This window comes from Solanum pennellii, chromosome 12 (assembly GCF_001406875.1).
Source record: "Solanum pennellii chromosome 12, SPENNV200".
Taxonomy (NCBI): domain Eukaryota; kingdom Viridiplantae; phylum Streptophyta; class Magnoliopsida; order Solanales; family Solanaceae; genus Solanum; species Solanum pennellii.
In genome coordinates, this window is record NC_028648.1 from 12,810,247 (window position 1) to 12,835,395 (window position 25,149).

The 25,149-nt window shown below is 35.9% G+C and overlaps 1 protein-coding gene across 1 annotated transcript; it reads right to left on the reverse strand.

The window, feature by feature from the left end:
* Positions 1-6,135: 6,135 nt before the first annotated feature.
* Positions 6,136-7,856, reverse strand: LOC107006108. Its single transcript, XM_015204745.1, has 4 exons — positions 7,727-7,856; positions 6,817-7,036; positions 6,557-6,724; positions 6,136-6,328 (listed from the first exon to the last, which is right to left on the reverse strand). The coding sequence occupies exons 1-4, from the start codon at positions 7,854-7,856 to the stop codon at positions 6,136-6,138; spliced, it is 711 nt and encodes a 236-aa protein (XP_015060231.1).
* Between the last annotated feature and the right edge of the window lie 17,293 nt (positions 7,857-25,149).

Below are 25,149 nucleotides of genomic sequence, written 5' to 3' on the forward strand. Positions count from 1 at the left end.
ATATTGAAATTACATTTACACGTTGTGTTTGTTAATTTTTTTTAAATATCCTTTGTAATTTTCAAGTGACCTTAGATGATATGGGGGCATTTTTGTACATATACGATCTATGTCAGATACTCGATACTATTTCTCTTATGAAAATTTTTAATGCTCGAGCTTCGTAATTTATAGTATGTGGAAAAATACTTTCGATTAACTTTAAAAATGTCATACAAATAATACAGCACAATGAATATTATAGTCTCTCATTGGTGATTTATATCAATAATGATGCATAACTCATATGATACTTTTTTGTTTGATATATGGAATCAAAATACATGAGTTCGTTAGAAAAAATATAGTCCATTCTAGATTGACCATATCTCCATAAAATTAACTATAAACCTTTCATAATCAAGTTGAACATCTCAACAAAATAAGTCTCACTCACTTGTCTACTATTGAATAGTTAACAACATTTTTAGGATGCGCTGCTTGTACCTTTGATTTCATCAGTTGATCTACAAATGACATTGAATATGACAATTAATTCAAAAGCAAAACAAAAATTTAACATTTCTTTTTAACTATTTTTATTAAAATAAGCCTTTTCATTATTAGTTTTAGTTAGCTACTAAATTACTCCCTTTTGGGTTGTAACTAATCTTTATTATCTTTTTAATTATTTATGAACATAAGTCATCTGATATATTTAATTTATTTTATATAGTTAATCAAACTTATTTGAGTATTAACACAATTGTATGACAATACATCATTTTATGGTAAAATACTTTTTTAAAAAAATTAAATCATTTTTTAAATTAAGAAAAAAAGGATCATCAATTTTAAAATAGTTATGACTCTATAAAATTAAAAATCATACCATCTATTAACTTAATATAGCACTGATTAATTTTCTTTTTGATATCGTCTCAAATAAAATTTAGTTAATAAGATACCATAATTGATTATCTCAATTGTTAAATTTAAATATAAATGGACCAAAGAAAAAACTATATTAATAACAACACTTCAAATGATATAAAGATAACTGATTTCATCATAAAAGTTAAGTGAAGATTTATCATTTCTATCTCTTTCTGAATCTTTTGGGGTGGAGTGGGGTAGGGTGAGGGTGATTGGGTCTTCTATACACTTCTTATGAATATAATAGTGATTTCTCTCTTATCCTACATTCCTAAAATAGTCTAATGAGATACTATAAAAAAATTAAAGTTAAAAGAAAATAATAACTATGATCTCTTCATTTTTCCTCCTCCTTGTTCAACTTTTACTCAATCTTTGCTAACACCAATGTTGTTGACAGTAGCATCCACTGTTGCTTCTGTGTTCCTTGAATCTCTTTCATTCTCTAACTTATACACATACTTTTTTACTTCTTTCCATATCATATATGACAACACTTTCAAAATATTTGGGCTCAACCACAGTTTCTCCATACTTGTAAAAACAAAAATATCATTCTGAGTTATCGAAATTTGGAGGGTAAAATTTGATAGATTGGGTTCAGATGTTGATACAGGTTTAAGTTCTGGTACTTTGTCAGTTTGGTTTATCGGATTCAAATTCTCGCCAGATTTGAATCCAGGTAAAGAGAGACTCAAAGTTTTTGATGGACCAGACAATACTGGTGAGACTGATGAAAGAGGCATAATTTCACCCTATGGGGTAGTGGAAGAATTATGACTCAAATGAGGTAACTTAGCTAAATTTGAATTTCTCAAATCATATCCATATGAACTAAGAATTGTCAAGGGATTAGGAATTACTTGTGAAATTAATGAAAGAGGGAAAATTTCACCTACTGGGGCAATATGCAAATAAAGGCTCAACCAAGGGCACATAGATATACCCAAATTGCTCAATTCATATCCATACGAACACAAATATATTAATGGATACAGAATTATAGGTGAAAATGTTGGAAGAGGAAAATTTTACATGGTGGGACTGTAGGCAGATAACGATACAACTGAGGAAAACTTGAAAATTTCAAATGAGATTCAGATGAACATCAAGAATTTATACCAATCCTCACATTAAATGATCTCCTCAAAGGAAGTTGAGTCTTTTCGAATGTCAAATCTTCTGATATAAAAGAGTGCTTTCGTTTAAGGGTGTAATTCCAATGATTTTCTTTATCAAGTAATTAGTTTGACCCGTTAACAAAGATGTTGTCATAGACCATTGATTATCGAATTTTGCATTGGCTTTGAAAATAATATTATCTTCTTCTGGAGTAAAAGGTCTACGATCCAATTGAAGATTAAGATGATTATACCAACACTCCCTACACGATTTTGCAGTTCTACTAGGAATCAATTCACTGATAAACGACCAGTTCTCTGCTCCATGTTCCTCTTCTAGCTTCAGCAATTGTTCAGCCTCTCCAGTATTCCATCAACACTTGATCTGACCAATTTTATTGATTATTTCCACCAAATAAAAATGATAGAGTATATGAGATATCAGAAATGGAGAATTGGGATGTGGGTTTACTTATAACGATTTGTAGTAGAGTGAGAAATATATAGTGGTGATAGGGAAAGAGGGGTGGGAGTTACCGAGTTAATATGCCTTTATTGAATATCAAGTTGTTAAAATCTTATCAATTAATTAGTATTTTCCTTTAAGAAGTGTTTGGTGTGTTGGGTTGATAGAGGGGATAGGAGTAGAGTAATTTAAATTTGTCTACGAATTAGTTCAGGGAAAAAAATAAAATGATATATAAACTAATTATTTTTACTATAATTATAAGTTGACTGATAAAAATTTGAGGAAAAAAATATTAACTCTATTCACATCAAACTAATGAATACAAGAGATTTTACTGATATGCAATTATTTAGTAATAATTGATCAACTACATTCTATACTTAATTTATCATTTAATATGACAAATGATTTATGTGAAATTGCAATAAACCAATAACAATTTTCAAATAAATGTAGCTTGTATGATAACGACAACTGAAATACAAGACCAAGAAGGAAAAGAAAAAAAACTAATGGAACAGTAGCAAGGAAAGAAGAAATTAAGGAGATGAGAAAACACAGAACCGGGAGATGAGATAATAAGACTCAACTACAATTTTCCTAATTAATTTAAATCTTCTTTTGATATTTATGAAATCTGGTACTTCCAGGAACAAACGTTCTTTCCCTTTACGCACGTTCTCATCGCTTAGTTCCCACTACGAAATCAGTTAACCTTGTTGAAGGGGTTCTCACGCTGCGGATGTGTCCTCTAAGTCATCTTGTGTGGTCACTGTAGAGAATAGCAAAAGAAGAGTATACTTGGGGAACCTTCTGCTAGCCCAAGATCGTTAACTAAGATCCGAAGATTAATCTTAAGAAGAGGACGCTATAAAGGAGAGGGAATATTTTGAATAAGAAAACTTTAAAATAAAAGAAGACTAGTTGATTTGGGTTGATGACAAGTGACTATGGTCACTCCTATTTATACTAGTATAGCGATTCTTCTAGAAATTATTCTAGCAAGATCTACAAGAAAAATCTAGATGACCCTATCTTCTAAATAACTAACAAAATGTAGATTATTCTATACTTTAAGTATCTAATTATCTAGATTTTTCTTTAAGTATAATTATCAAAGATATTTTTTGTACCCAATTCCACAAAGTTTTAATAAATATCTAAGATATTTTTGTAACTCCAAAAAATCATCTTTATTTTTCACACTCTCCCTTAAAGTGATTTTTTTTGAAACTATCCCACACATGTCGTAGAAGAACTCAAACGAATCTTTGCGCCATGTCTCAATTTATTCCGAAGTCCTCTAGGTTCTTGAAGATACTTTATTAGTAATTGATCCATGGAAATTATCTCCTTGTTGAGTTCTCAGACTCCCCTCTATCTTAACTCTTGATAATTATATTATCCAGAAAAACACTATCAATTTCCTGTGAATTCTCAACAATAACATCGGATGCATTGTCATATTCTTTATGATCTCCCTGATAGATTTTTCAGAAACTTCAAAGCTTTCTAAAATCATATTTTTCGCCTCCACGATTTCATTATCAACTTCTTCATCTATTTGGTAATCAATTTCTCCATTTGTTTCAAGTGCTCGATCTAAGCCAGTGATGGACCTTGATATAGCTGACGATTGATCATAGATTTCAACTTCCCATACATCTTCATCAATACTTTCTCCATAAATGTCACCATCGACATATATAGCTCCAGAAACTGTTTATTCAGAATCTATTTTCTTGATTTCTTCGATAGAAGCTTCCATATTACCACTTGGAACATCTTCAAAAAATTCTTGATTCGTGCTGACAACATCAGCTTCTTGCTTCCCCAAGTGATCGAATATATTATATTCTAAATCCTCGATCCATTCTGTTTCAAGATTAATGGAAATTATGGCATCTATTGCTCGAGCCTCAGCTGCTAAACATTGTTCCCACTCTTCTTCTTCTTGAACAAATTTTTGTGTCATATTGCTCTCTTTGGCTCGGGAATATCTTTTTATGTGTCCTATGTTTCTCCATCGATAACATTTAAGAGGCTTCTTGCCATAATAGTTAGAAAACTCTTCTTTCTTTTCAGGATCACCTGAGGATCGAGAGTGAGACATATCTCTTGGTTTTGCTTTGAAGTTTCTCTTGTTAAATACAAGAGCATCTCCTTCACCATCTTTCACAAACACACTAGCCAACTGCTTGGCTAGTAATTTTTGTGATGACAATAAATTTTTTAAATTCATCCAAGGATGGTTGTTGAGCCCATCCTTCAATCGACGTCACAAATGGGATATATTCAGGATTCAAACGACGAATTACAATTCTTCTCATTCGTGCTTCAGAAATAGCCTCTTCCGGATTCAACAAAGATATATCAGAATATAAGTTCTTAAACTTAAAAAGGTACTTTGAGATAGAGGATAACCTTGAGTGGTGTTAGCCAATTCATTCTCCAATATCTGCAACCAAGCTTCATTCCTATTGTTAAACAAGCGATCGAGGGTCCTCCATATCTCGTGAGTTGATTTACACTTTATAATGTAATCGAATAAATCGAAGGAGATTGTCCTCTTCAGAATGAACTCTGCCTTCGCATTAACCAACTTCCACCTCTTGTATGCACTGTTATGTTCCAGTCCGTCAGCAGGAGGACGTGGGTAATTCCCATTAACAACATCCCACAAATCATCTCCCACAAGGTATGATTCCATACATGTCTTTCATACCTTGTAATTTGACCGATTCAACAACGCCATCCCCAGTTCATTGACATGACTGCTAAAATACATATCGACAAACAAGTTGAATCTACCACTAACCCGATCTTGAATAAAATTCAAAAGTCAAAAATGAATATTGGCTCTGATACCATGTAGAGAATAGAAGAAGAAGAGTATAATTGGGGAACCTTCTGCTAGCCCAAGATCGTTAACTAAGATAGGAAGATTCAACTTAAGAAGAGGAAGTTAGAAAGGAGAGGGAATATTTTGAATAAGAAAACTTTAAAATAAAAGAAGACTAGTTGATTTGGGTTGATTACATGTGACTATGGTTACCCCTATTTAAACTAGTATACAAATGCTTCTAGACATTATTCTAGAAGGATCTACAAGAAAAATCTAGATGACCCTATCTTCTAAATATCTAACAAAATCAAGATTATTCTATACTTTACTCTAAGTATCGAATTATCTAGATTTCTCTTTAAGTATAAATATCAAAGATATTTTTTCTACCCATTTCCACAATGTTTTAATAAATATCTAAGATGTTTTTGTACCTCCAAAAAATCATCTTTATTTTTCACATCACAACAATACTCCCGTCCCGGACAGGAACCTTGTTCTCAAGGTTTATAGAAGTCTCAGGAATAATGTAGATTGTATCGTTCGGGTTCAAAGGAGTAATTTATTGAACAGGGCTACCCTATACAATGTTAGAGCATTGATATGTGAAAGAGCCGGTGGATGTGAGCATCATCAGGTAGTTCCACTATGTAAGTGACATCTCCAATACGTTTGAGGATTTTGAAAGGCCCAAAATAACGTCTTCCCAGTTTCGGCTGCTGGTGAAGGCGAAGAGTATTCTGGCGATACGGTTTTAGTTTGACATAAACCCATTCTCTCACTTGCTAAGTTAGTTCCCTTCGACTCTTGTCAGCGAATACCTTCATCCAATTCTGCGCACGAGCAAATTCAGCTTTAAGGAGAGATAAAGACTCATCTTTGTCCACCAGATAAGCTTCAATCATTTCGCTACTACCCAAAATGTAGCGAGCTACGCTAGGTGTGTCTCTACCATGTAAAACTCGAAATGGAGTCATTCTGATATGCGGTATTGTATTAGTATTCTGCCAAAGGTAACATCGCAACCCATTTTGTGAGAGCATCAATGAAAAAACAACGTTGATATTGATCCACACATTTGTTCAGAGCCACAGATTGGCTATCTGTCTGGCACGTTGTCATCGCTTAGTTCCCACAACGGAATTAGTTAGGCTTGTTGAAGGGGTTCTCACATGCTTACTTCTTTTCAAAACCCCACTCTCTTACTGAATGTGTTTCTCCACGGTGGCTACTGATGTGTCCTCCAAGTCATCTTGTGGGCTCACCACAATACTCCGGTCCCAGACAGAAACCTTGTCCTCGAGGCTCATAGAAGTCTCAGGAATAATGTAGGCTGTATCGTCCAGGTTCAAAGGAATAATTTGTTGAACAGGGCTACCCATACAGTGTTTGTGCATGGATATGTGAAAGACCGTATTGATGCGAGCATCAACAGGAAGCGAGGGTCCCGATCAGTCACACTAGACCTTGGAGGGCCATGAAATCGAACAATTCCAATCACAAAAGTTTCAGCAACTGACTGAGTAGTGAATGAAGACGACAATGCAATAAAGTGTCCATATTTTGACAATCGATCTACGACCGTCATTATAGTGGACTTATCTTTACAACTAGGAAAGCAAGTAATGAAATCCATTGCGATATCCTCAAACACTATTGAAGGATTGGGTATAAGTCGTAGCAGACCTGCACGCAATTGATGGGAATCTTTCATTTGCTGGCAGACATGGCAAGAGGCTACACAGTTATAGACGTCCTTTTTCATGCCCTTCCAATAAAAATTTGAAGCAAGTCTATGATAGGTTTGGGCCACCCCGGTATGACCTCCAATAACGGTTTCATGAAATTTTAGTAGTAGGGTCTGTCGTAGAGTAGAATGAGCAGGACCAACCAAACTTCCTCGACAAAATAAGTCTAACTCGAAAAGTAATTTGAATCAGGGGTGGCCTAGTCATGCACAATATGTTGTAGAGAATAGGCTCTGGATGTGTTTTGTTGAGTATTTTGAGCTCATTTTCGAGGTCAAAACCTTGTACTGAGATAGTGAGAAAACTATCTTTGTAACACGCGAAAGACCATCAGAAGCTTGGTTAAATTTTCCCGGACGGTATATAATATTAAAGTCAAAGACAACCAACTTACTTAACTATTTTTGTTGTTCCAGGGTCTGAATTGTTTGGTTCGTCAAGATCTTAAATGACTGCTGGTCAGTGTAAATGGTGAACCTTCTACCTTGGCGCCATTTGCTAACCGATTGGGTGATTGCAAACATCTTGCGATGGTAGGTGGAAGTCTCCTACATCCGGTTACTCAACTTATGACTAAAATATGCCACTGGATTCCCTTTTTGTGAAAGTAGTGCTCCAATGCCCTGACCTGAAGCATTTGTCTCTAGCTGGAACTCTTGGCTGAAATCAGGCAAAGCTAGGAATGGCGCTGCACTTAACTTATTCTTGAGAGAGTCAAAGGCAGCATGAGTGGCATCTTTCCAGGCAAAAGAAACCATGTAAAGTAGATCTGTGAGGGGCCCAGCTATTGCTGCATAGTTGTGGATGAACCTCCGATAATATCATGCCAGCCCAAGAAAACTGCGAACTTGTTTCATATTTCTAGGTGCAGACCATTGTTTTATGGATGAGATCTTTTATGGATCCACACTAAGACCTTGTATAGAAATTACATGGCTAAGGTAATAAATTCTTGTTTGAACAAACTACAATTAATCCTTTTGGCGACTAGTTGGTGTTGTCGTAACAAATTTAGAAGGGTTTGTAAGTGCAACAAATGTTTTGCCCAAGTGGGACTATAAATCAGTATATCATCAAATAAAACCAAAACAAAACGACACAGATACATCCTAAACACCTCATTCATAGTTGCTGGAAAAGTGGATGGGGCATTAGATAACCTAAATGACATTACCAAGAACTCATAATGTCCTTCATATGTTCGAAATGTTGTTTTCTCCACGTCTTTCGGTATAACTCGAATTTGGTGGTATCTCGCAAACAAGTCAAGATTAGAGAAATACATGGCCCCTTGAATCTCAACAAATAACTCATCAACTATTGATATGGGAAATCCGTTTCGAATTGTGACTGCACTTAATGCCCTATAAACCACGCAAAACCTCCACGTTCCATATTTTTTTTGGACCAACAACACCGATGAGGAGAAAATACTCGTACTGGATCGAATCACCCCTTCTTTGAGCATTTTAGCGAATATTCCTTCCATTACTTGCTTCTGGAAGTAGGGGTATCTGTACGGCTTAACATTCACTTGATTGGTTCCTCGCATCAAATGTATCGTGTGATCAAGGACTCGCGATGGGGGCAGCCTTGGGGCTTCTGAAAGACATCAGCAAAATATTCCAAAATAGCCTGGAGGGTCGGATTGGCCTTCTCATCATGAGTAGACACGGTTGAAACTATTTGCAAGCAATAGTATGCCGAGATTGCAATAGATTCTTTGTTTCGTTGGAAACTATGCAATTGCATAGGCTTAGCACTGGTTGGTTCTAATCCTTTCCAAATATTAGTAATTCCTTGGTAACTAAATTCAAATATGTGTTCTCCATAATCAATGATCACCCTTCCTAATATAGAAAGCAATATGCCCCGAGGACCACATCAGCCCCATGTAATGATAATACATACAAGTCAAGTGTGAGCCTACATTATTGAATTACGAGGGGAACTTGTCGCACTACCCCTTCGCACCTGAGTCATTGGACACTTTTACTACAACAAAACTAGAAATGGAAACAATTGGAAGCTGCAGGAAACTTACCGTCCTTGCTTGGATGAAATTATGGTAACTTCCCTTATCCACCAAGACCTGAACCGGGATCCATTGACATTACCATGGAATCAGAGTGTTTAAGAAGAATGCCCATCGTCCAAAGCATGATAAGAAATGGCAGAATGTTCTTGTACATCAAAACACTGTAATGCTTCTGCCAATATATCATTAGTGATGAACGACTCTGGTAATATTGGTTCACTATCGGCCTCATTAGTGAGGAGTGACAGCTGGGGTGGTGATTTGCATTTATGTCCGACTGTATATTTTTCCTCACAATAGTAGCAGAGTCCACGGTCACAATGACTTTGAATTTTGGCATGTGATAGGTGTTTCAATGGGGGGCATGCAGCAGCACGATTCAAGTTGTTGTTGGTCACCATCGTAGAAGAGTTCTGGTAGGATGAGGATACATTTGGGTTAGGTCGTAAAGACGCACCCTTATTAGCCAAAGCCGATTGGATGTGCCCTTTCTCATCCCGGATTCGTCGCTCTTGTACATGAGCCTGCGTAAGGGCCTCATCAAAAGTCTTTGGCTCATGAATCAATACCGAGTTTTTGATGTCCTCTCTTAGTCCAGAGATAAAGAGGTGAAGCATAAGCTTATCAGAAATATTGTCAGTCTCATTTGCAATTGCTTCAAATCGTCGTTGTAGAGCTGAGACGGTGGAAATTTGGCTGAGTTTTTCCAATCTTCCCTCTGCCGACTCCAAACTCTTCTGCTTTAACAGAATTCACACTTTCTCATCAAAATGTGGCCAGTCAACTAGTTTTTAATTCCTAAACAACCATCTATACCATTCCTGTGCTTCGCCATCGAGTAAAATGATTCTATATTCAGCCTTTGATCTTCTTCAGTTCTATAAAAGTCAAAATATCGCTCCGCATGGAATATCCAATCCTGTGAGTTTTCACCACGAAATCGACCCAATTCCACTAATGTAGGTTTGTGATTGGGTATAGTGGCTGCCGACAGGTGTTCCTATTGAGCTATATCCATGGTCGGTTCATGACGCTGTGTACCCATCGGAATTTTGGTGGAAACCACCTCCATCAGTATAATTCATATCTCAGTTAGTTCTTTAGAGAAGAAATCTTTCACTTACTTAATCGAATTATCCACGTGAGCCTTGAGTATTTTGTGGTCCTCCATGAGTCACCTCCGGATGAAAGCACCAATGCAACAAACCAATAACAATTTGCAAATAAAGGTAGCTTGTATTATAACAACAAATGAAATACAAGAACAAGAAGGAAAAGAAAAAAAAACAACGGAACAGTAAGAAGGAAAGAAGAAATTAAGGATGTGAGAAAAAATAGAACCGGGAGATGAGATAACAAGACAACTACAATTTTCCTCATTAATTTAAATCTTATTTTGCTATTTATGAAATCTGGTACTTCCAAAACTACACGTTCTTGCTCTTTGCGCACGTTTTCATCACTAAGTTCCCACTACGATATCAGTTAGCTTTGTTAAAGGGGTTTTCATGCGCTTACTTCTTTTCAATAACCCACTCTCCTGCTGAGTGTGTTTCTCCATGGTGGTTGTTGATGTGTCCTCCAAGTCAGCTTGTGGGGTCACAACAGAAATTTTCAAATCATCAACCATTTAAGAAGTCTGTATAAAATTTTGAAAGTGAAATATATTATTAAGGAAGTGGATATAGAATGGACGTTTGACTAGCCAACCTATCTAGAGAACATAAAGTATGTGGGAAGTTGGAAGTTAATATATTCGGATTTTCTTTCATGAGTATTTTATAAAAAAAATTATTATTTTTGTTCATTGTTGATACTCTCAGCGAATAGTTGACTAATTAAAATTCGTGCATTATAAGGGAAATTCATCATGACAGCAATTGTCACTCCCCAAGGCTACCCCTAGGCGCGACATAATTCTTAATGTCACAAGTAACAACAAGCTAACCCATGGGCTGACATATTTATACAAGTTCAGCTAAATCATGCATTGTTTCGAAGCAAAAGACACTTAATATCTAAAAGAGGGAAAAGCCTAACAAGTTTGAATATATAACATATATGAAAAGTATAGTGATGACTGAAAACAACAGTAACAACTCAAATTGAATCATATGTCTGTCTAAAAGCCTCTAGGTTATCTAGGTTGTTGGGATATGCCCTTAGCTAACTCTAACAAGACTAAAACTAAAATGTAAAAACAAGAAAGTAAAGCATGTTTATTGTCCACGAACTATGAGGATTCACCACTGTAGTTGCTGAGTATGGACTGAAGTCGTGCTAAGCGTGAATTGGATATTGAGCGCCTAAAACCTTCATCATACAACGTTGTAGCACAAAAGTATACATCAGTAGTTTGAATATACCAATCATGCAACATACATGCTAAGTTGAACAATACAACAAGTAAAGGTGTAAATAAATATACTGAAGCATAACTTAAAACTAAGTTAGATGCAATGACCAAGTACTAATCATGAAGATAATATACTGAAATGAATAAAGAAGTAAATACTGAATACATGGTCAATGCAACATGAATATGAGTGTAGGAGATACTATTAACCGAGATGAACCACATGAGTTAAGTATTGAGTTCGATATATATGCCCCCATCGAGATCATTGCATATAACTTGCCGGGGTATAAAGACATGAGTGTGGAGTGGTCACTAAGCCTTATGCCCAATAGAGGAAACTTATATCAATCTATGTGGGAAGGTAGTTCTGGGATTTGAGGGTACGCTAAAACGTAGTCCAACTCAGTTCTAAGTTTACTCCCAACTGTATGTAAAGCAAAATGCAAATGAAGTATTGCGTAGCTCAAAATACTGATAATTACCTAAGAATATAACCAACATATACTTAACGATTCTTAAGCATGATTGTATAACTAATCTTTCTAGCAAGTATAATTTATGAAATACTGATAATTAACACAATCTAGGGTTTTTGAGTTCTGTACGTAGAATTACACTAGCTCTCCAGGAAACATGTTGTTGTCATTATAGAGGCTATAGCATCTGAATTTCAATGGATATATTTATGAATACTAGGTCTAAACAACCTATGGAGAAGCGAACACTTGACTGCATTCTTGGGATCTAATCAGTGAGATGAACCCAGTTGTAAAATCTCACATATTTATTGAAAAAACTAAAGAGTAATCCTTTGGATTTTTGGGCAGAATTTGAAGCATACCACTGCTTGTTCTTGGGAAAAATTGTAGCCTTTTTTAATTCTTTTCTTTCTAAGTTAGATAATTTTAGGAGAATAGTGCTTTTAGGTTTATATCTGACTAGTTACTTAGTCTTAGACTAAGTAAAACGACGTAGTTTAAGTACTAAACGATGTACTTTAATCACAAAACACATAGGGGAAAGTACTAATAAAACCTTACTTAAAGCAGACGAAGTGACCGTCATGAGGGGCTTTATGGGCCGCCTAAGACATGATGGCCCATCTAGTGGGTCTCATGATTTATTGCCCAAAAAGGCTTCACTAAAACAAGCATACATTTTTACTCTAGGCATAGGATTTGGAAACTTGGTGTAGTTAGAAAAAGGACTCAAATATGTTTAAATTGATAGTCATGGGCCACCTAATTTATATTGTGTTGAAAGATATGATAATTTAATGTTGACCAAAAACTAAAAGTCTAATAATTCTTTTTCACGGATGAATTCACTCTCCATGTGAAGCTCCACGGACCGTCTTGTCATCTTACGTGCTTCACAATGACCTAGGGTGCAACTTCATTTATGGGGTGACTTGTACGGACCCTTAGATGGGTCGTTGAAGTCACTAAGGATCGTTAATGACACCTTCTAAGTGACTCCCTCCTAGGAAGCTCCTAGAGGGTGGTTCAGGATGGCCTTGATAGTCGTGAACCACTTGATAGACCGTCTAGGGTTCCGTCTAGGTGACCCATGTAGGGTAGTCCTGGATGGGTATAATAACAACGCCCTTAACGTGTTGTGGACCTCCACACGTCTCGTCTGAGGTGTTATAATATCTCCCCCTTGTGATCATTCATCCTTGAATAGAGACTAAACAAGCTGAATGTGGAGGAAAGAGTTGTAATCCCTGCAATTGAGTTCTAGAAATAATATTTAACTTATTTTAGTTACATGAATATGAAATCATTTTGAAATTCAAGGATAATTGTGGAAACAATATATTGAGAATGAAATACGCTAGAGTAAGATGAGAAATAGAAGAGGAAATATTACCTCAATATGAAATTGAATCGGAAGAAAAAAGGTGAGGATACTTGGCCATCATGGTTGCTTTTGCTTCCAAAGTAGCTCCACGTATGGAATTATTCCTGTAAAAAAACCATTAATAAAATGATCTCCTTATTTCTCAACTTATGAACCTAACAGTGAAGAATCTCTATTGGAACCTCTACATATGTGAGGCTATCCGTCACAGCAACATTCTCTAAAGGTACTATCGACTCTGGATCACCCACTCACTATTTCAACAAGGAAATGTGAAAGACTAGATGAACCGATACTAGTTTTGCTGGGAAATCTAATACATAAGCCCCATTACCAACCCTTTTAAGGATTCGGTAAGAACCTACATACTTGGAACTAAAATTCTCTTCCTTATTGAATATCATCACCCTTTTCATTGGTGAAACTTTCAGGAAAACCCAATCATCAATTTCAAACTCTAAGTTCCTTCTCCTTACATCTGTATAGGACTTCTGACGCCTCTAAGTTGTCCTTAGTCTATTTCTGTTGAACGAAACTTTCTTCGTTGATTCTTGAATCTAATATGGCAAAATAAAGAATGATTCACCTACTTTGAACCAACCGATGACCGACATTTATACCCATAGAGTGCCTCAAAAGAGTCTTTTGAATAGTGGAATAGAAGTTGTTATTGTAAATGCAATATATAGGAGGTAGTTGATCATCCAAATTACCCTTTGTAACATCTCACAATTTGAAATAGCTAAGAACTCAAAATAGTCATTTTTTGGAAAGAAGGAAAATCTGGAAAATTGCTTAAGTTGGTAAAAATGAGTTTTTGGTCAACTTCAAACGGCCATAACTTCCAGCTCCCGATGACTTAAGTGTACTTCCATATATGATTGAAAATCTCTTAGAATAATGTTTCCAACTGTAACATCTCGCAACTTAAAAGAACTAGAAAGGAGTTTAGAATATGGAAATACTTATTTTTGGAAAGTATAGGGAAATCTAGAAAATTTAAGTGAGTTAAAAGTATGTTTTTAGTCAACTTTAAATGACCATTATTAATAGCTCATGATGAGTTAGCAGTAGTTACAAATATGGTTGGAAATATCTTAGAATGATCTTTCAAATTCCATTGAGTTTGTGCAATTCCAAGTTTGGACGATTGAGTTACGAACTTTGGAAATTGGGCTGTTGGATTAAGAAAATGTCCAATTCTGGGATTTTAAACGGTATTTTTTTTCTTTTCAATACCCTATTAATTTGGTCCATTTTTAGGAGTCTAGTAAGGGTCAAGACTGAATTCAGTTTGTATTAGAAGTTTGAATTTTCAGATTAGGGTTAAGGAAAAAGGAGAAGATAAGAAAAGAAGAAAGAGGGGCAATATTTGCCAAGATCATCGAAATAACTTGTGGATTTCATTGAGGGTGATCCATAAAAAGGTATGTGAGTCTTCCTCAACCTTGGATTCATTCACCCACGTTCCAAGCATGATTGATTTAGCGTGATTTGATTCCTAAATTATTAGATTTTTGAATGTTCTTGAATATTGTTCTTAAATTGCTTTCGTTCTTGAACATGAGTTTATATTTAGGTGTTCTTTGATTATATAAGTTTTTTTCTTGAATTCATTGGGTTAGATCCTTCTATATATGATGTGGGTACCTGACACCTAAGTGAATTTGTGAAAAGGAAGAAATTCTTCAGGCGTCACCTGGGGAAAGCTAGGCGCGGCGCACCCTATCTGAGCCTAAGGGCATAGGGAGGCGCGCCTGCAGTGCGCTAGGATGAGGCCTATGAACTTTAGTCCTAGGGAGGAGCCCCCAGGACGCGCCTGAATAAGTTTATTTTGCCTAGTTTTCTTAATTTAGTCCGATTAAGCTTTTCTACACTATTTTAACACTTCCGAATGATTCTAACTACTATAAATGACTTCTAATCATATAGAAATCATCCATAAACATGACTTACAACCTTGAATCCATAACTTCAAATTCAAGGACTGTTTAGAGAGAAGTCTAGAAAGTTCTTAGAGTCCTTTCAAGAAGTCTTTTACTAATACTTCTAAACTTTTTTAAGACATAAAGATCAGGTTGAATAAAGAGTAAGAATAAGAAGAAGAAGTTCATTTCAAGTCTCATAAGTATTTCGAAAAATTTTAAATGACGTTTTGAGACATAATTTTGAGTTTTGTTTAGAGTAAAGTGAAGTATTTCTTTAACGTAGTATATGGGGACTAAGTATTCCCAAAGGAGTACAACATGTTTTTCACATTTAAAAGAAGGAAAACTGATATTTCCAAAGAGCTTTCGGGCTAGCTTTCAGAAAAGAGTAATAGATTTCTAAATGAAAAAAAAAACGGAACTAAGACTTTAAAGGTAGCCCTTGCTTATGTGTTTGAGAGCTATTATTAAATCACAAAATCAGTATATTTTTATAACATAAGAGCTAGTATATTTGGGGAGTATTGAGCACAGATATGAATAAGATTTCAAAAAACCCAAAGCCCACATAAACTATGTAACTACCATGGGTAGAAAATGACAATATTTTTTAGATGAACCCTTTTAACCGTAGACTAGTAGATTCATTAGGCATTTTAGGTCTTATACTTTTGGCCGGGTATAGGATGTGTTTGCAGCGTGAGTTAGATCGTTGTATCATCAATATAAAAGTTAACTGATGGTTCTCGGTTAGAAAAACTCCCACAAAAGCTAAATGTATTTATATATACGCAGCAGTTTATTTGCATTTGACATGCACCTCGGAGTTAATTGTATCGTTGTATACATTCAGAGTTTACAACGTGTTTTCAAACAACTTTTCTCTATATTGCACTTACTTTTAAATTGCTTTAGTTATATTAAGTTCTGTTATTCATGAGTTCAGCAGAGCCAAGGTATGTTTTTCTTCTTAGTCTTTTCATGCTTAAGTTATTTTCGCATTCCAACTCGCATACTCGTACATTCGATGTACTGATGCTAGTTGGCCTGCATTATATCATGATGTAGATGCAGGTAACGAGGATCGGAATATAACCCACCATTGAACCAGTTAAACACTCCAAAGTCAGTTGGTGAGCCTTCTTGCATCTAGAAGGAAATATTTTATTGCTTTTTAGTTAGTTCATTAAGATGTTGTAGGATTTTTCCCAACAGCCATCTTGGTCATTTTAGGGGCTTCATAGATAGTTAATAGTTTACTAGTCTTTACATTATTATTCCTATGATAATTACTTGGGTTGTAATTTTGGCCAAGTTAAATGTTTAAATCTTTAAAACATTTTCAGATTTTTTATTATTTAGTTAAGTTAAGTTCTTTGATCATTATAAGTGTGATTGGCTGAGTTAAGTAAACCAGGCCAAGAGTCCGCTCAAAGACAACAATTGTCATTAAGTGTCGCCCATGCGCAGGGTGTAGGCTCAGTGCATGACAAATATGGTATCAGAGGATAGAGTTCAAGAGTCCTAGGGAGTCTATAAAGACTTGTATGTAGAGACCTAGTTATTTGTGCGAAGCGCTCGACATCTATACTTACGAGGCTGTAACATTTAGGAAAATTTTCATTTCTTTCATATTCCTTTTGTGTGTTAGAGTTTAACTCTAACTCGTGCTTGCGCGTGTTTTCAGATAACCATGAATCCTCGAAGAGAAACAAGAGGTCGTTCAATTATAAGGAACGTTGAGAAACAAGGGTTACCCAATGCACCTAAAGTGCAACCCCAGGCATATGCCACTAATTTCGAATTTAGAGAGGCAATTAGGATGTTGATTCAGGCTATGGAAAATCAGGTTTTTCATCAAAGAGTATCTCAACAAGAAGGAGTAGACACTTCAAGGATTTGCGAGTCCTTGAGGATGAATTCCCAAGTTTCACTGGTTTGAGCACTACCGAGGATCCAGAGAACTTCACTGAGGAACTGAAAAAGGTGTTCAAAGTGATGCATGTTGTTGACACTTAGAGAGTTGAAATAGATGCTTATTAACTCAATGGTATTGCTAGAACTCGGTTCAATCAGTCGAAAGAGGGTAGAGATGAATATGCACTACTTATGAGTTGGGATTTCTTTGAGAAGGCCTTCTCGGGGTGTTTCTTTCCTCGAGAACTGAGAGATGCTAAGGTACGTGAGTTCCTCACACTTAAATAGGATCCTCTCATTGTGCATGAGTATGGGTTTAAGTCCACCCAACTATCTCGCTATACTCCGTAAATGGTTAAGGACAAAGGAGTCGTATGAGTTTGTTTGTTGTTGGATTGGGTCATTATTCAAGAAAAGAAGGACGCGAAGTAATTCTTATTGGGGAGATGGACATTTCAAGGTTGATGATCAATGTGCAATAGGTAGAGGAGGAAAAATTAAGGGACAAAGAGGAGTTTAAAAACAAGAGACCTAAGATAGGGAATGAGTACGGGAAGCTTAAGAGTAATGCCAACTGGTCATATTTTCAACAGAAAGAGAAGGGTCCTGCTCCATCATCTTGTTAGTGCACCTGCATCTAAGAATAAGAGTGAGTACTATGGTCAGAATTCTACAAAAAAACTATATATTCACAGGGTAGTATGGCGAAAGGGGGTAGTAAGACTCTTGCCCGCGCAAAGTGTGGTAGAAACCACTCTGGTGTTTGTCGTGAGGGCTACATTGGTTATTTCAAGAGCGGTGAGAGCGGATATTTAATGATATAGTATCCAAATAATAAGTAGTCAAGTGATCATGGGGCAATAGATCCTAGTATTCATCATTTGCTCCACCAGACAGGGTTTAACCTAGAAGAGCTATTTTCGGTAATGGCGGTGAAAAAGACCGCTTGTATGCATTCAACAATCGCCAAGAGAATAAGATTTCCTCAAATGTTGTCACTGGTATGATCAAATCTTTGACTTTAATGTCTATGCATTCTTAGATCCATGATAAATTTTATCGTTTGTAACTCCATATGTTGCCATGAACTTTGATATTATTTCTGAGCAACTTAGTGAACAATTAAGTGTTTCTACATCTGTTGGTGTGTCCATTCTAGCAAAGAGTGTCTATCATGATTGTCCCGTTTCCATGAATGACAAGAGTACCATGGCTGATATAATTGAGTTAGACATGGTAGACTTTGATTTCATTTTGTTATTCACTATATTCATACTCGTTATGCATCAGTTGATTGTATAACTGGAGTAGTCAAGTTTCAATTTCCAAATGGATCAATCTTAGAGTGGGAAAGCAGTTCAATAGTGCCTAAGGGTCATTTCATTTCATACATTAAGGCAAGGAATTTATTTTCTAAAAGTTGTGTCTATCACTTAGTCCTTTTTTATGACTCTAGAGGTTAGATACCTCATATTCAGTTAGTTTCTAGTAGTAGAAGTGTTTTCTGAAGTCTTTCTAGAGGATCTTACCGGAGTCCCTCCTGAGAGAGATAGACTTCGATATAGATCTTCTTCCAAATACTAGGCCTATCTCTATCCCGCCATATAGAATTGTACCGATTGATTTAAAAGAGTTGAAACACCAATTGAAAGATGTATTAGATAAGGGTTTCATTCGAGCAAGTGTCTATCCTTGGGGCGCTCTGGTCTTGTTTGTGAGGAAAAAAGATGGTTCCTTTAGGATTGTATTGATTACCGCCATTTGAACAAGGTTACCATCAATAATAAATATCCTCTTCCAGTAATTGATGATCATTTTGATCAGCTTCAGGGTGTTTCCTTCTTTTTGAAAAATGATCTCAAATCAGGATACCATTAGTTGAAAGTTAGGGAATGTGATATTCGAGTTAAACTTTTAGAACCAAATATGTTCATTATGAGTTTTTGGACATGTCTGTTGGGTGGACCAATATGCATGCAACATTCATGGATCTTATTAATAGAGTATACAAAACTTATATAGATATGTTTCTTATCGTCTTCATTGATGACATACTAATCAATTCAAGGAATTATGAAACTCATGCTAGTCATCTCTGAATAGTCCTTTAAACTTTGAACAATACGTAGTTGTATGACAAGTTCTCTAAGTGTGAGGTTTGGATTTAGTCTGTGGAACACATAGTTTCCGGCGAGGGTATTAGAGTTGATACCCAAAAAATTGAGGCAGTACAGAATTGTCCTAGACCCGCATCACTAACTGATATTAGGAGTTTCTTGGGTTTAGTTGGCTATTATAAAAGGTTAGTAGAGGGGAACTAATCTATTTTTCTTTGATGAAAAAGTTGACATAGAGAACAGTGAAGTTTAAATGGCCTGAAGCTTGTGAGAAAATATTTTAGGAGTTGAAGAAGAGGTTGACTACTGCCCTAGTTTGTACCTTATGGAAAAGTAGTCAAGGTTTTATGGTGTATTGTGATTCATTCATAGTATGTTGGGGTTGTGTGATAATGTAGAATTGCAAGTTTATAGCTTATGATACCAAGACAATTGAAGCTTCATGAGAAAAATTATCCAACTCATGATCTAATGTTTAGGTGCAGTGGTGTTCATGTTGAAGATATGACATCACTATTTGTAGGGTGTTCATGATGATGTCTTCACTGATCACAAGAGCCCACAATTTCTGTTCACTCATAGAGAACAACTAGAGCTTTAAAAGATATTTGAAAAAATAAAAAGGAAAAAAATTATGTTTTAAGACCTAACCTAACCTAACTAACTTAGTTTGGAAGTGTTAGGGCATAAGTGTAAAAGAACAAACATGACGTCCGGAGACTAGTGAAAATGATCTAATGTGCCTTTAGGTCTCACAAGGGGTTTGAAGAGTCGTATGAGGGATAAATATTATTAAAATTCTTAGAATAAATATTTGAATTTTTTTAGGATCAAAACTTCTGGGTACGACTCCCCAAGAACCACCCTATGGGTCCTTGAGGATGACCCAAATTGACCCAAAAGCTGTCAAAAAACAGCAAGTGAACTACGAAGGCATTGACTATCCATCAATTTTATCACGCCTCATCAATGGTGTTCATGAGTCCACACTTATAATAGTGTGTCTTGGCTCCATTTTTCCAGCCTCTTGACACAAACCACGGATATCCAGGACGAAACGTCAATGGGTTGATGGTTCGTCAATGGTGGGCGTGGTTTCGTGCCTTCCAAATTGTGCATTACAAGGCCAAGCCAAGGGATGTTTGGTGAATTCCACCATTTGGCATTTAATTGAAGGTACGGTCATAATTTTTATTTTAGGTACATTATAGCATTTTATGTCATCAAACAACTCTTACACCTAATGACTCCCAAAACCCAAAAGCTCTCACTTCTCTCTAGATTCTCTGTCTAACCAAGGACTACATTGAAGACGAGGGTCAAAGCTTGAAGTAGGTCTCAAGAACAAGACTTTCCTCCATTAATCCTTAATTATTAAGAAGGTATGTGAACTCTTCGCTCTTGGGACACCTGCCCCAATAGGTTCCTTCAAATTGAACTTCAATGTTCTTCCAATTTTCTAGATTTCACTCCAACTTCGTGGGTTACCTTTAAAATTACTTATTTGGTATAGACTTTATTAATAATGATGTATTATGAATTTTTTTTAATGTTTTGATGTATTACCTTTGGTTTTTTACCTATTTCCTTAAGGACCCATGGATGTCCTTATTCCTCCTAACCCTAACTCTTGAATTATGTTGATTAATGATTAGAAGTGATGTAATTGAGTATTTCCTTGTATAATTGATAATTTTATAATGATGATAATTGATTTGATGGATAAATATCATGGATTTGGGATGAAGTATTGAAAGGGTTTCTTGGAGGCCATTGATATTGTCTTCAAGTGCCTGAACATTCTATCATAGTATTGTTGGTTTATCTTTGGTAATGATGATTAATTGACCTAAGAATAATGAAGTTATGAATGTATGATCATGCTATGAATATGAAGTTTGTTAGATAATGGTGTGTGTGCTAATGTTAGGGATTCAAGGTAATTCCCATGTACATCTTATAACTATGTTATGAAGTAATGTTCACACTTGATGTTGGGACGTGATGAAAGGACTTTCTCATCCTAAAACCTACGAGCTATGGACATTTTATATGAGGGGTTAAATTCCTATGTCCTATTTCAAAAAAGGGAATTTAGCTTAGTAGTGAGTGAACTTGAAGATAAGAGTTTATCCTTGTAAAAGTAACATAAGTTCACCCAATGTTCTCATGAGGTGAAAACTACAATGATAATTTGCATAGAGAGGGTTTCTAGTAACAACTTCATAGTTCCTTAACTATGTGCCTCCATAGGAACCTTAGCTAGTGGATCCACCTAGATTCTATATGAGTGTTTATATCTTACCTTGGAAAGTAGGTTCCCCTTCTTTTGGTGTGAGGGGATGACAACAAATTCCATGTAGCTCACATGGTCTATGTCAGTTATGGCAATGTTCCCTGAATGCTAAAATGAAAGAACGAAAGTAAGAAGATGAACACTAACTAGCACTACTTAAGAGTTGTTACTTTGTGTAGACATGGGTATGGGACTTTACCTAAACACTAAATAAGTGGACCTTAAGGGTAATTCTAGGGTGGGTTCATTATGTACATATATTATAAAGGAAAGTCATGATGTTGCTCTGATATGGTATGTATGATGTTGGTTCCACTTTATATACATGATATTGGTCTAAATTTGTATGCACGGTATTGACTACACATGAGATGATGATGTATGAGGTAAAAGACAATGCTTGTGATCTCTTTGTTAGTTTATTTGGTTTATGTGCGGTTATGGGGATTCACGTACACATTGCACTAGTAGACTTGGATTGGGGTTATGAATGAGGTATTGTGACATATTAATGAATTGGACTCTAAATATGAAATGTTGATATGGCTCTATTATGATGTTACTCTTTAACATGAATATGCATATGTTTTCTTGTTTTGATATGGACTTGTATATGATTTGTGGAATGTGCATAAATGCTTTTAAAGTGAACTTAGCATGCTCATAACAAAATGTCCTTTTGTGTATGTTTTCAAATTTTTTGTTTGCATATGTTTGCATACTTAGTACGTATGGTTGGTACTAACCCATATTCTCCTATTTTCTACACAAAGTGTAGGTTCGGGCCCTTTAGGTTATCCTACTCCTTTCTTGAAGAAACTTTGATTGATATTCCCAAGTTGGTGAGTCCTCATGTCCGAGGATGGAGATGTTTGATTCTAATTCTAGTTCCACTTTCCGTATTGAAAGACTTTATTGTAATTTGTATTATAAGACTTGTTGTTGATGTAATGGCTAAGTACAATTCTCATACTCTTATGTTCAGATGGCTATGTGAGACAAGTTGTTTCTATTTTTCATATATGAAGTTAAGTTGAACTTCAAATGAAAAGTTTTAAAGTTTTCCTCTTTTACTATATTTCTGATGTAGTGATGAATGCTAAGGGCTTGTCTAAGACCTCTTAGAGGTTGCGACGCCGGTTACTTCCAAGGGTTACTCTCATATCGTAACAATCATAGTATTAGATCATGAGATAGAATAAATACTAGGGAGTATGTCTCACAAAACCGCGTCTAAATAGAGTCTTGATAATAATTGTGAAGCTCAACACACTTATAAATGAGAAGGTATGTGATGCTTAGGAAATTCTCATTATCTTTGATATTCTTAAGTTGCGCCGAAGAGTCTTAATTCTAGTTGTCCTTTTTCTTCTAATCCTCCCCAAGAAAACGAAGCTCCTTCTCAAGAGTAAGTTCCACTACGTGGTCAAGCTCCGGTAAATCCTCTGGTCATGACGGATGGATAAATAAGGGTGGCTTTCCTAAAATTGACTCTCAAGTCATGGCTACGTAAGCTCAAGCCGTGACTACTTAATCTCAAGCTATGACAGCACAACCAAATGTGGAAGTTACACCCCGCGTGAATAAAAATGCTATTACCATGGCTTCACATTTGAGGGACTTTACTAGGATGAATTCTCCAACGGTCTTTGGGTCTAAGGAAAATGAAGATCCTCAAGACTTTCTATATAAGGTTTATAAGTTCTTGTATGCTATGGGGGTGAGTTAAAATGAGAAGGCCGAGCTAGCCGCTTATAAACTGGAGGATGTGTTTCAAACTTGGTACACTTAATGGAAGGACAATAGGGGTTCGAGAGGGTTTCTCATAAGTTGGGAAGTATTTAGGAGGAAATTTTTTGATAGGTTCTTCCCAAGAGAGAATAAAAAGGAAAAGTGGAAGAATTCATCAACCTTCTTCAAAGAGGTATGAGTGTTTAAGAATACTCTTTGATATTCACTAAGTTGTGTAAATATGACTCTTCTTTCGTGACTAATTCGAGGGATGAAATGAGTCGCTTTGTGATGAGTGTATTCGATGATCTATTGGAAGAGTATCGTGCGGCACTATTTCATAGTGACATGTATTTATCTTGTTTGATGGTGCATTCTCAACAAGTTGAGGAGAGTAGGCTTAAGAGGAAAAATTGGGAGGTCAGGATGGCAAGGTCCTATGATGGAGGTACCCCTAAAGGTAAGCTAGAAATCAAAGACAAACCAAAGTTTAAGAAGAGTTTCTCCTACTAAGTTCCTATTAATTTTCTCAAAGGATAGCAAGCATAGGGTGTACAAGCCTAAGCCTCAAGGGGGAAAAGTGGTGGTTCACAAGGTGAGAAACCCAATTGTGCCAAATGTGGCATGAGGCATATGGTAAATATTTAGTGGAAACGGATAATTGTTTTGGTTGTGGAAAGAGTGGCCACATGGGGAAAGATTTGACCATGGCCGAGACTCAAGGAAGGGAGAGTAATTAAGCACAAGCAAGTTGTCTTAATTCCGATGCTCCTAAGAAGAATCGTTTCTATTCTCTCAAATCTAGGGGTAATCAAGAAGATTCTCCTGATGTTTTTACCAGTATGTTGTAAGTATTTTCAATTAATGTTTATGTTTTGCTATATTTCGGTGCCACTTTATCTTCTGTAACTCCTTTAGTGGCTATGATGCTTTATGTGCTCCCTGATGTCTAAGTTGAACCTTTTTCAGTTTCTACCCCAGTAGGTGACTCTGTTGTTGCTAAAAGAGTCTTTAAGAGTTGCCTCATATTTTTGTCCAATAGAGTCACATTTGTTGATTTGGTTGAACTTGATATGTTGGACTTTTATTTCATATTGAATATAGATTGGTTACATCCTTGTTTTGCTTCAATTTATTTTAGAACAAGGGTAGTTAAACTTTGATTTCCTAATGAACTCGTTTTAGAATGGAAGGGGGGAAACTCAATCCCTAGAGGTCAAATTATTCAGTCTAAAAGCTTGTAATATGATTTCTAAGGGATATCTCTATTATATAGTGAGGGTCAAGGACCTTGGTCCAAGGCTCCTCCATTAGAGTCGGTCCCCGTAGTGAAGGAATTTCCGAAAGTCTTCCCCGATTACTTACTCGGAATTTCACCCGAACGGTTAATAGATTTCGGCATAGATTTTTTGCTAGATATTCAACCCATATCAATTCCTTCTTACCGGATGGATCAGGCTGAGTTTAAAGAATTGAACGGTCAACTCAAGGATTTGCTAGATAAGGGTTTAATACAACCAAGCATATCTCTATGGGGCGCTCCGGTTTTATTTGGGAAAAAATAAAGATGGGTCTCTTAGAATGTGCATTGACTATAAACAATTAAACTACGTCAAAATATAAAATAAATATTCTTTCCCTAGAATGGATGATTTGTTTGACCAACTCCAAGAAGGCGGGTTACTTTTAAAAGGTTGATATGAGATCAAGGTATCACCAACTTAGAATTAAAGGAGTTTACATTCCTAAAAGGGATTTCCTAACAATATATGGTCGTTTTCAGTTCCTAGTTATGTCCTTTG

Excerpts from the sequence above, each read along its gene's own strand:
- LOC107006108 (XM_015204745.1), bottom strand. The coding sequence starts at position 7,856 with ATGGTTTCTTTTGCCTGGAAAGATGCCACTCATGCTGCCTTTGACTCT. Across the intron at positions 6,725-6,816 it reads CGATTTCATGGCCCTCCAAG|CCCTGTTCAACAAATTATTC; the intron begins GTCTAGTGTGAC and ends CTGTATGGGTAG. Across the intron at positions 6,329-6,556 it reads ACCGTGGAGAAACACATTCA|AATGACTCCATTTCGAGTTT; the intron begins GTAAGAGAGTGG and ends ACCGCATATCAG.